This window comes from Elephantulus edwardii, unplaced genomic scaffold, assembly GCF_000299155.1.
Source record: "Elephantulus edwardii isolate Elephantulus edwardi_28Jun2011 unplaced genomic scaffold, EleEdw1.0 scaffold00120, whole genome shotgun sequence".
NCBI classification, from domain to species: domain Eukaryota; kingdom Metazoa; phylum Chordata; class Mammalia; order Macroscelidea; family Macroscelididae; genus Elephantulus; species Elephantulus edwardii.
In genome coordinates this window covers 1,448,178-1,460,393 of record NW_006399870.1, presented here as the reverse complement: position 1 = coordinate 1,460,393, position 12,216 = coordinate 1,448,178, and the positions used below count along the sequence as shown (strand labels likewise).

At 40.0% G+C, this 12,216-nt stretch overlaps 1 protein-coding gene and 1 pseudogene across 1 annotated transcript in view; one reads left to right on the top strand and one right to left on the bottom strand.

Moving 5' to 3' along the window:
- SIAE (sialic acid acetylesterase) overlaps positions 1 to 12,216 on the top strand; it is a 136,565-nt gene that overhangs the window by 29,738 nt on the left and 94,611 nt on the right. Inside the window, exon 3 of the mRNA XM_006892800.1 lies at positions 9,737 to 9,912. Within this exon, the coding sequence (XP_006892862.1) occupies positions 9,737 to 9,912 (176 nt within the window). The remainder of the gene's footprint in view (positions 1 to 9,736; positions 9,913 to 12,216) is intronic.
- On the bottom strand, positions 4,676 to 5,846 carry LOC102872058 (annotated as a pseudogene).

Genomic DNA, 12,216 nt, shown 5'->3' with positions numbered 1-12,216 from the left:
TTCCACAACTTTTTCAGTGCCTTTACTTGCTTCTTCCTTTTCTGGAATTCCAATGATGCGCATGTTATTTCTCTTGATGGCGTCGCACATTGTTCTTAGGTTTTCTTCTTTTTCCTTCCTTTTTGAGTCTGCTTTTTGCTCTAGCAAATCCGTGGTGACAATTTTGTCTTCTATATCATTGGTTCTTTGTTCCATCTTTTCAACTCGGTTCATGTGCCCCTCCATCATGTTGACAGCATTTGAAACATTGGACCTCATATTTTGGATAATGGTTTCTTGTTTTTCCAGTGCCGCTAATGCCTCGTTTGTTTTCTCTACATTGTTCTGGACTGTTTTTTTGTTTGTTTGTTTGTTTTTAGTTTCTCCTTTTTTTTTTGGTTTGTAGTATCCTGTAATTCTTCAAATTTGTCTTTCATCCATTGAAAATATTCAGTCATTGTTCTTTTAAATTCTGTGTCAGAAAGTTCCATCAGACTTTCTGGCTGCAGGAAATCCATTGATACTGTGTCACCTTTTGGGGCTGATATTTGCTTTGTGCTTGTGTATTGTGTGGGACAGCTTGCTTTCTTCGAGTCATTGATATGCTCTCGATGAAGATAATGCTCTAGAGAGCAGTTGGGTAGCTATCCTACTTGTGCTTTTCTCTGAACGTCTGACTCCAGGGAAATGTCAGTTCAGAGCCTGTGAGAGCAGCCTCTGGTATATAAGATAGCTCAAGGTGCTCCGGATTAAAGGCAGGTTGATTAACCAGATGTGTAGACACAGGTGTAGAGCCAAATAGGGAAGGGCATGCACATGGTTGCGGCAATCACAAGGGCAGGCCAACCACTTGGGGACCTCACTCAGGCCTCAGTTGTCTGGGTGTGCTTACAACTGGGGTCCCTATTCAAGTTCCAGCTGTCTGTTTCCCACCTAGTGGTTTTCATTCACTGGTCCCTGTCCAGTGGTGCTCATGCAGTTGCCCTTGCACCATGGCCCCTGCCCAGGAAGGCTCCTGGGTCAAGGGGACTCAACAAAACAAAGTCAAATTTCCACCAACCCACTCGCCTCTGGCTGGTCTGCAGTATCCACAAAAGTTCTGCCAAATTATCACTGGCCCGCTCTTTCCTGGGCAGTTGGCATGCCCTGAGAGAGCTCAGCCAAATTCCCACCACTGGGCTCAACCTTGGGGACTCTCCCAGACAATAGGCGTTGCCCAAGAAAACCCAATTAGGATCCTACCAGCCTTTCTTGTGGCAGATCAGTCCCACAGCAGCTTGATTGGTGGCTTCAGATGATGGCTGTCTCCGTGGTGTGCCTTTGTGTACTGACTCAGAATTGTATTGTCCACGGCTGTTGTTGTGTTGCATGAAGGAGTCTCTAGTGGCCCTGGAGCACCGCCAGGGGGTGAAGGGTTGTGGCGAGGCCATCAGGGTGTACCAAAAGTGTGGGAGCGCAGGATGGTGCTGGGGTGGTGTCCTTGGACATGGTGCTGTGGCAGGGATGGGGGGTGCAGGGCTTGGGCAGCCCTGGGAGTTAGGGGTTGCAGCTGTTCCCAGATATTAAGCTGCCAAGTCACCAGTCCTCAGCAAATAAGACTTACTGTGCTGCGTCGCCTTGCGCGCCACGTGGCACTGCTTGCGTGCCATGTGGCCCTGCTTGCGCGCCGCGTCGCCCTGCTTGCACGCCACCAGGTTTTCTTCTTTTTCCTTTCTTTTTGATTCTGCTTTTTGCTCTAGCAGATCAATGGTGACAATTCTATATCTTCTATTTCACTGGTTCTGTATGCCTTCTCTTCAACTCTGTTCATGTTCCTCCCCTTCATCATGTTGACAGCATATGAGATACTGGACCTCTATTTTGGATCATGGTTTCTTGGTTTTTTTTTTAAAGCCTCTAATGCCTCATTTGTTTCATGTGCATTGATTTGTACTGCTTTTTAAAGCTCCTCTTGTTTTTTTCTTACAGTATCCTGCAATTCTTCAAGTTTGTCTTTCACCTATTGAAAATATTCAGTCGTTGTTCTTTTAAATTCTGTGTCAGAAAGTTCTATCAGACTTTCTGGCTTCAGGAAATCCTTTGAAACTGTGTCACTTTTGGGACATGATATCTTGCTTTGGGTTTGTTTAGGGTATGAGGCAGCCTGCTTCTTTCATGACATTGCTGCAATAGAGTTTTTCATATCAGAGGCAATGATTGGTTCTTGATCTGAAGTCACTGCTTCAGAAGAGGGTGTGGCAGTTACACTGCCTCTGCTTCTCTCGGAACTTGTGAACCAAGGTTAAGTTTTTGCTTAGGTCCTGTGAAAGTGGCCTCTCCTGTTGAATATTTGTTGCAGCTGAGTCAGACCAAGGTGCTCTGGCTTAAAGGCAGTTTGCTGACAGGACATGAGGAGGTGCAAGGCTGAGTGAGCATAGGGTGGGCACGGGCAGGGCTGGCACAAGCGCAGGCTTATGCCGAGTGGCGTGGATGCATATACTCATTTGGTGGGCACCCGTGGTGACATCCCTCAGGTTGCTGCTCTCCCAATCATGCCCAGTGGGGCTAGCTGTCTGGGTGGGCGCACGTGGGGACCTCACTCTGGTTGCATTTGTTTGGCTCAAGACTACAGTTCTTGACCTTCTGCAACAAATTCTCCAGGTTCTCTTCAGTTTCAGTAAGCAAGGTTGTATTATCTGCCTAACTCAGGTTGCCTAACTCCAATCCTGATGCCACACTCCTCCTTATAAAATCCAGCCTCTTGGATAATCTGTTTCTCATATAGATTAAAAGGTATGGAGACAGGACACATCCCTGACACACTCCTTTCCTGATTTTGAATGCAATGTTTACTTGCTCTGTTCTGATGACTACCTCCTGGTCTGAGTATAGGTTTCACATAAGCACTATCAAGTGTTCTTGGATTCCCATACTCTTCATGGTTAGCCTCACTTTGTTGTGATCTATGCAGTCAAATGCTTTAGCATAGTCAACGAAGCACAGATAGACATTCCTCTGGTACTCTTTGCTTTTAGCCAAGATCCATATGACATTGGTTATAATGCCACAGCCTCCTCTAAAATTCAGATTGTATTTCTGGTAGTTTTCTGTTAAGGTGCTGTTCCAGGCATGCTATTTTGTGGGGTTTGTTTTTTTTTTTTAAATAATCTTTACAGAAAATTCCTTGTGTGTGATATTAGTGATGTTGTTGTTGTGGTTGTTATGTGCCATCGAGTCGTTTTCGACTCATAGCGACCCTGTGCACAACAGCCCTAAACTCGGCTCTATCCTGCACCAACTGCACTGCCTCTGACACACCCATCCCGATTACCCCAGTCATATCATTCAATAATTTCCACACATTCTGTCAGATGACTCTTCTTTTTGGGATAAGAATAAATATGTATCTCTTCAAGTCAGTTGGCCAGGTTGTTGTCCTCCAGATTTTTTGGGATAACCAGGTGAGCACATCCAGGGCAGCATCTCTTTGTTGAAATAAGTCAATCTGTATGCTGTCAATTCCTGGGGCCTTAGCTTTTTGCCTGTTCCTTCAGAGCAACTTGAACTTCTCCTTTATCACCTTAGACTCTTGATCATATTAGGAAATTCTTCTCTGTCAGCCAATTCTTTGTTGGTGTAATGAGTCTGTATACTCCTTCCATCTTCTTTTAATGTTTCCTGGGTCATTTAATATTCTGTCCATAGCATCCTTAAGTATTGCTACTCAAGGATTGAATTTGTTCTTCAGTTCCTTCAGCTTAAGAACTGCTGAATAAGTCTGACTACAGTTCTTTGCACATTTCATTGTAATATTTTGCATTGTCATCTCACGCCACCTTTTGAAATCTCCGGTTCATTTTTTTTTTTTTACTTTGTCATGTCTTTCCCCATTTTTTTTGGGGGGGGGAGGCTTTTTGACAATTTAGAGCAATTTTCATAGTCTATTCTGACATCCATTTTGGCCTTTCTCACCCCCCTGCCTTTGTAATGACATTTTGCTCTCTACATGGATATCCTTAATATAATCTCACAACTCACCTGGTCTTTGACCTTTAGTGTTCAATGCCTCACACCTATCCTTGAGATGATTTTTAAATTCATTTGGGACAGTTCCAGGGTTGTATTTGGGTTTTTGTGGTCTTATTTTCATTTTTTAACTTCAATTTGAACTTGTACATGAGTAATTAATTGTACGTAGTTTGGGTTTGAATGCTGATAATGAGCTTCTCCAGTGATTCTTTCCACAAATGAAGTCAGTAGGATTCCTGTTGAGTCCATCAGGTGAAGTCCATGTTTAATAGTCATCAACTGGTATTTGTGATGCATAAATCATTGGATGTACAAAATTCAGTGATCTCCAACCTCATTTCTGTCCCCAAGTGTATAATGTTAAGCAACTATTCCTTCTACTTTGTTTTAATCTTTTGCATTCCAGTCAACAATTATTACTAATGCATCTTGATATATGTTTGGTCAATTTCAGACTGCAAAAGTTGGTAGAATTTCTCAATTTGCTTATCTTTGGTATTAGCTGTTGGTGTATATATTTGAGTAACAGTTGTATTAACAGGTCTTCTTTGTATGTGGATATATAGTATCCCACCACTGATAGCATTATTTCAGGTTTTTTTCCCCACAGCAGGCTTTGTGTCAGCTTTAATGTGGAATACTCATAGTTTATCTCACTGTATCTCAGATTGTTATAAATAAAAAGACATCAGTCATCAAGGGCTACTGAGTGAACAGCATCTTCATGACTTCCATGTTTTTAATCTTTACTTTCTGTGTGTAATTTGATAAGATCATTAGTCTGAAGGATGGTAATGGCAACGTTTGTGGCAAATTTGAAGCTCTTCACTTTGACAGTGATTGGTTCAAATACCCCTGCTTGTTTGTTGTCATGATGTTTGCCATTGATCAAATAAAGACCAATCCATTTTTAGATATTTTTTTTTGTTCTGGGTTAATTGCAGCCTCATTATGAAAGGCTCTTAATTTTGCAACCAGATCTGTGGAATCTTGGGCAGGAATAACTGTGATTTTGTTTGGAATAACAAACTGTGTTTGGAATTGCAAACTCTGCAATAATGAACTGTTCCGAGACCCCATGCTTGTGGCATAGTTATCCAGGTATTTGGAGAGAGCTGCTTCCACAGCACCTGCACTTGGAACCACAGATTTGGATTCTACAACTCTCTTCACTACACAAAGAGCACCATGCAAAGAGTGCTCCATCTCATTGTTCATGGAATCATTGGCCCTGTGCAGGATGATGGAGGCAGATGTACAGAACTTCGTGTTTTTGACTAAAATCAGTTCATCATCAGAGATTCTCTCATATGCTACTTCTTCAGCTTATCCTAACAGTAAAGCCTCAAAAATCTCTTCATCTTCCAGATTCGTCAAGGTTGACAGAATAGTCACTCCAGAAGCCATAGCAATGTGCTTAAGATCTCTTTTAAAAACTCTTCTAACAGCCTCCACAAAGTACTTCAGACTCATGTCATTCAATGCCATCAGTGATTAGAATCACATTGGCCCTGGTTGCCACGATCTTCTGAATTCTCTCCTTGGTAATATCAGATTCTCTCTGTCTGATTTGGTCCAGTTTTTCTGGGTCTGCAAAATCCACTTGTGCACCAAGCTTCATTTTTGTTTTCTGCAGGCTAAAGTCAAGGCAAACAACTTTTCTTTTTCTCTTGGGCATGCCCTGTGGTCCTACTATGCAGTTGAGTGTAGCTATTGATCAGCAGACTTTCCACTTGACTTCTCCTGTGTGCCTTCAGAACATTAACAGAATTGACTAGATAGCAAGGCTGACCTCTCTTATTAATGTATTTAATAGCAAGTACAGCATCCACTACTGTATTAGCAAAGAAATCACCATTTATTTATCATCTACTAATGTTTTATCCAAGCCAACTGGACTAAGAGAACTATATTGGTGATAGAAGCTGCAGTCATAACTGTCTGGGAGCAGATTCCTTCCTTGGTGCTTCAGTACCTAAATATGGACAAAGTCCCCTCCATCTTTGCGGCAAAGGGCACACCAATCCCCATTCACATGGTGGGCAACAGATACCTCACCTCTCACCATGAAAGTGATGGTGACAGCCTAGAGCAGCCTGACAACGCTGCTGTAAGAGCTCCTAGATAACTGTATCATGATAGATCTTGCAGCTGTTTTTTAAACTATGAATGCAACACCATTCCTTTTCAACTTTTCATTACTGGCATTAGTAAATAGCACATATGATTGTCTGATTCATAGTTGCTGATTCCATCCCATCTCCACTAACTAACGTCTAGGGTTATGTGTTCCATTTAATTTTTTCCCCACTTCTAGTTTTCCTGTATTTATACTTAATACATTCCACAGTTAAGGCCTACTCTAAACTATTGTGGGTGGCCTCATCTTAACGGATCTGCATTGGCAATAACCATATTTTCATATGAAGTGATGCTCACAGATTTTGGATAATCATCACTTTTGGGAGGATACTATTACACCCACCACTGACAGCAAAACTTTTTTGAAACTTCTAATGAGGATAATTTCTTCACCAGCCATATTGTTTGGATTGTGGTTAACTGAAAATACCTAATAGCAGTTACTTGAAATAGATTGTTTGAGAGTAAAAGGCTGAATTAGTAGTCCTGTGCTGTGTTTTCTGGAGTTGGCCTCTTCATGATAAATGAGTAATGTTGATATCAGAGGACAGAGAAATAGTAAGATATGTCAGTGCAAGAAGCCTGGAAAGACCTTGGCAAGACAGTCTTTGGGACAGATTGGAGTGTCTGCCTGCTCAGAAGTGTGAGCCATACGGAGCACATCACACCTGTGCGACACAATCTGGACTAGCTGCCCACTGTTTCCAAAACAGTGATTTTTCTGCGTTAGGTGAATTATATATTTAATATGTTGTTGTCTGACTATTGATGGTGTAGAAACAATACTAGTGAACATTTGGTCTTTGGGCTTGATTGAGCTCTCAGGGGTTGGGTACAGGCCCTGCTTTTTTAAAGAGGAGCAAACATACACCTTCAGAGATTTTGTAGATTTCTCCTAGGACTCTGTGCAATCCTTCATTATTTGAGAATTTACTACTATCTTTTCATGCTGCTTCTTTGCTCTTGCACAGTGTCTAGCACACACTAGGCAGATAATATTTGCTGTTATAACTATTGTTTATTATAGGTTGGATAGAATGTCTTAGGATGCTCCATTTCAAGTTTTACCACTTATCCACTTTGAATTTATATGAGTGTTATGGGCATTGATTTTAAACCTGTTCATAATCTTTGGCAACATACCAACAATATATAAAGTATTCATTTCTCTATTTTATCTATTTCTTTACTCTCATTTCTTCAACTTCATTCCTGTTATTTGGATCTTTGAGGCACAGTTTTACCATTTTAAAGGTATTTTCCTTTAATTTATGAGTATGATGTTGGCAGTGGTGGCATGAGTGGGTGAGAGGTAGGAAGGTGGTAGGTGGGTGGTTCCTAAGGAATATGCTATAAATTTCTGAAATAAGGTTTTAGATAGCATTTTATTTCCATAATTGAGTCCGAGAATTGAGTCTTGTAGATAACTCTAAAAACAGTTAAGTATCTTCACAGAGAGCTTCACTGCCATCTCAAAGACTTGTGGCTTGAATATACCAGCTGCTTCATGGGAGAAAGATGGTTAGTCTCCTCCTGTGTAGTTGACTGCCTCTGAAAACCTACTGGAGGTTCAGTTGTGGGTTGTCCCAAGTACTACAACAAAAACAAGTACAGTATACAACAACAACAGTAATTTATTGTCTTTTTTGCCCAATTTATTATTGTTATATGCTGTTGAGTCGCCTATGACCCATAGCAACCATATGCACAATAGCTCTGAACTTTGTCTTATCCTGAGCCTGTCTCACTGCTCTGTCCCTCCACCCTTTTGAACATGATGTCCTCTCCAAGGACTGATCCCTCCTGGCAACATACCAAAGTATGTGAGCCACAGTTTCAAAATCCTTGCCTCCAAGAAGCAACTTGGTTTCACCCTCTCCAGGACAAAGCTGTTTGTTCTCTTAGCAGTCTATAGAATGTTCAGCTCATCTCCAACACCACAACTCAAAGACATCAATCCTTCTTCTGTCATCGTTAGCCATTCTGTGAGGCATAGCAAGTAATTGCAAAGACCATGGCCTAGATCAGGTACAGTTTAGTCTCCAGACTTACATTGTTGCTCTTTAGTACATTGGAGAGGCCCCTAACACAGATTTTCCCAATACAGTCAACCTTTTGATTTTCAGACTATTGGTGCCAAGAGTGTTGATTGTGAAGCCAAGCAAGCAGAAATTGTTAACAATCTCAGTCTATTCTCCATCTATCATGGTGCTGCCAATTGGCCCAGTGGTGAGAATCTTTGTTTTCTTGATGTTGAGCTTCAATCCATATTGAAGACTGCAGTTCTTGACCTTTTCCAGCAAGTGCTTCAGGTCTTCTTCCGTTTCAGCAAGCAAGGTTGTGTCATCTGTGTAACACAGGTTGTTGATGAGTCTTCCTCCAATTCTGATGCCACATTCCTCCTCATAAAGCCTGTAAAGCCTCCTGAATGATCTGTTTCTCATATAGATTGAAAAAATATGGAGACAAGGTATGATCTGTTTCTCATATAGATTGAAAAGGTATAGAGATAGGATGCATTCCTGATGCATTCCAATGGTAGTGTTAATCCTTGTTAACAGTATGGGGAAGAAGTGGGGATGGATAACAAGAAAGATACTACCAAATATGGGTAAGTTTCAGGTTATAAATTATTTTCTTCAACCAGTACTTACATTAAGGATCCCTGGTAGCATTGAATGTTGTATGTAGGGCTGCTTGCCTACAGGTCAGCAGTTTCAGTCCACTAGCTGCTCTGCAGAGGACAGGAGAACTGTGTCCTCCCATTAAGGTTTACAGTGTGAGCCAGAATCAAGTCCATGGCAGTGGGTTTGGTTTGGTACTTACACTGAGTGGATATGCTAGGTTGGGACACTGTAAATCTAAAGGATTATCGTTATGTTTATGTTGACTGTTGGATAGTATAACAATAATTTTTATTTTACATTGTTTAATTACGCTTCCTTGAATTTTGGAATGTTGTGTTTTTTCATTTTTTTTTCAAAACGTTTTTGCTTCAGAACGTTTCTTTTTAATTTTTTTTATTACCCAGCAGTACTCAAGAAGGTGTTATTTCATTCTCATGCACTTGATCTCCTTGTTGATTTCTAATTTTATAACATTGTGATCTGAGAAGATGCTTTGTAATATTTCAGTGTTTTTTAAATTTATTGAGGTTTATATTGTGTTCTAACATATAGTCTCTTTGGGAGAATGTTTTGTGTGCACTGGAGAAGATTGTATATTGCATTCTTATTAGGAAGAATGTCCTATTTGTGTACTTGATATCCAGGTGATTCATTGTATTATTTAGTTCTTATGTATCTTTGCTGAAAAATTTTGCTCATCATTGAAGGTTACAATTGACCAGTTATGTTTCTTGCAAATGCTTATATGAAAGTGAGGCAAGATCAGTACAGATTAAACAGAAAAGAAATGCAACTGTTCTTATTAATTCTATCACCTTGCCTGAAATGGAATCAGTTTTTATAATTTTTATTCAGTTTATTGCAGAGACTGAAAGAGCCATATGTGAGTGTGGTGCATGACAGAACTGAGATTTGATTTTCTGAATTTTTGTTTTCAGAAATTCGTTGATTAATTCCTGAGAGCCCTGTTGTTATTTCAGAACTCTCTCATGTCTGGATGGTGGTTCTGGATCCAATGAAACCTGGGGGACCTTTTGAACTGATGGCAGAACAGAACCTTGCGAAGATGAACCATACCCTCAGAATTCATGATGTCTTATTTGGAGATGTCTGGCTTTGCAGTGGGCAGAGTAACATGCAGATGAATGTTTCACAGGTAATTCAAAGAGTTGCATCCATAATAAGTAATGATGATGAAGAAGAAAACAGAGGAGGAGGCAGCAGATTAATTATTTAATGAGTAAAAGAGCCATAACAAAGCACTCAGCTGCTAAGCAAAAAAAAAATGTTGGCAGTTGAAAGCAGATCCAAGGGAGAAAGATGTATTGATCAACTCCCATAAAGATTATATAGCTTAGAAAACACTGTAGGGCTGTTCTGCTCTATTAGCTGAGGTTGCTGTGAGTAAAAAAATCTACTCATAGCGTATAACAACTTAATACAAGATACTGTCTGACTACTTTATTTATATAATTGGCCTTTGAACTACATGGATTTGAACTACGCAGGTCCACTTATACATGGATTTTTTTGTTGTTTTAAACATTGTATGACACTAATTATCTTTCTGTGAACAGTTTATCTCTCGAGTAAATTGTGTAACACAGAAAAAGAATAATGTCTGGTGGTTCTTGTATATTTTTTCACCATGTTTAGTGCAGTATTGTAAAGTTTGAAAGCACCACGAGACCAACATGCAGTTCTACTAGTGATGCTGGAAGTGCCCCCAGTAAGCAGAAAAAAAATTGAGGAATTATAAAAGGTTGGACTGCTTCATATGTACCATGTACCTTCTTTGGTCAGTTTCTTATGTATTGTCTGTATGCAGCTCCAGTTGCCTCCATTTCAAGATAGTTGAATTCCATATAAGGACAATTAGTTGGTTGTTGTATTTTTTAAATTGGTGAAGCGTAGGTTTCAGCCAGAAAAACTCTTTTGCTAGGAGAGACTATTCATTAGAGAGGGATAACTACTTGGGAGTGGAGGGTTGGTAAAAGAGAGGACGACCCTCAGCCAGATGAATTGACATCATGACCTCAGCAATGGGCTCTAGTGTGTCAGGAAGTGTGAGGATGGTGCAGGATAGGACAGGGTTCACAGCTATTGTTCATAGGATCACTATAAGTTGTCCTCACCTCAGCGATACCTAACAAAAGCAAAAAGGCTTTGGCTAAGTCACTGGGCACGAAAACCTTGTGCTTTAAAAGAAATCTTATTAAAACAACTATGAGATATCATCTCACCCCAGTCAAAATAGCAAAATTTAACAGAACAGCAAGCAACAAATGCTGGCAAGGTTGTGGAGAAACTGGAACCCTGATTCACTGTTGGTGGGAGTGTAAAATGGTGCAACCCCTGTGGAAAGCAGTATGGCGCTTTCTCAAAAAGTTGCAAATAGAGATACCATTTGACCCAGCAATTCCACTCCTGGGAATATACCCTGAAGAGACCATAGCTGACATCCAAGCAGATATATGCACACCCATGTTTATTGCAGCTTTGTTCACAATAGCAAGGATTTGGAAACAACCTAAGTGCCCATCAACAAATGAATGGCTAGAGAAGCTGTGGTATATTCGCACAATGGAATACTATGCTGCATTGAAAAACAAGGAACTCATGCAATATTATTCAAAATGGTTGACTCTGGAGAACATTATGCTGAGTGAAATATCCCAGTCACAAAAGGACAAATATTACATGATGCCACTGTTGTAGAATGGGACTGTCCTTGGGGTTGGGGAGAGACTGAGTAAGATGGGTTCAATAATGTATATTGCACTGAAACAGAGGAGGGAGAAAACTGTTTAAAAGAAAAAAAAATAAAAGAAATCTTATCTTTTAATGAAAGTGCTGTTATATGTGTGAAATAAACTAAAAACATACAACATAATTGTTGATCAACTGTTTATGTCATTGGCAAATCAACAGTGTAGATCATGAGTAGTTCAGTTTTGATGAATTAGAAAGGTATACGTGGATTTTCATGTATGCAGGAGTTGGCAGCCCTGACATTGTCTATTCAAGGATGTTTGATTTAATTCCTTTATGAAATAAGTAATTATTACCAGTCACTTCTCCCAGATGAAGAAACTATGGATTAAATTACTTGCTCAAAGCCTCACAGTTAATAATGAAGTCTGACTGTGAACTAGCAGGGAGACGGTAGAACCTATGTTAACACCACAGTGGACCTTCTTGCTAAAGGTCAAAGCGAGGGAGTATCTGATGACAATGCAGATTTCCCATCAGAGTGAAGAGGAAGAAGATTACTCTTCTTGATTGATTGCTTTTCATTAACAAATTTATTTTTTAAAAATTAATACAGACTTGCATACAAAATGCAACATTGCATACATTGTGTCTTATTAGACTGTATTGTATTTCATACATTCCTTCATTCACATTGTGATTTATACAATTGTTAATATACATTGTGCTTTTTTAAAGATTATATTAA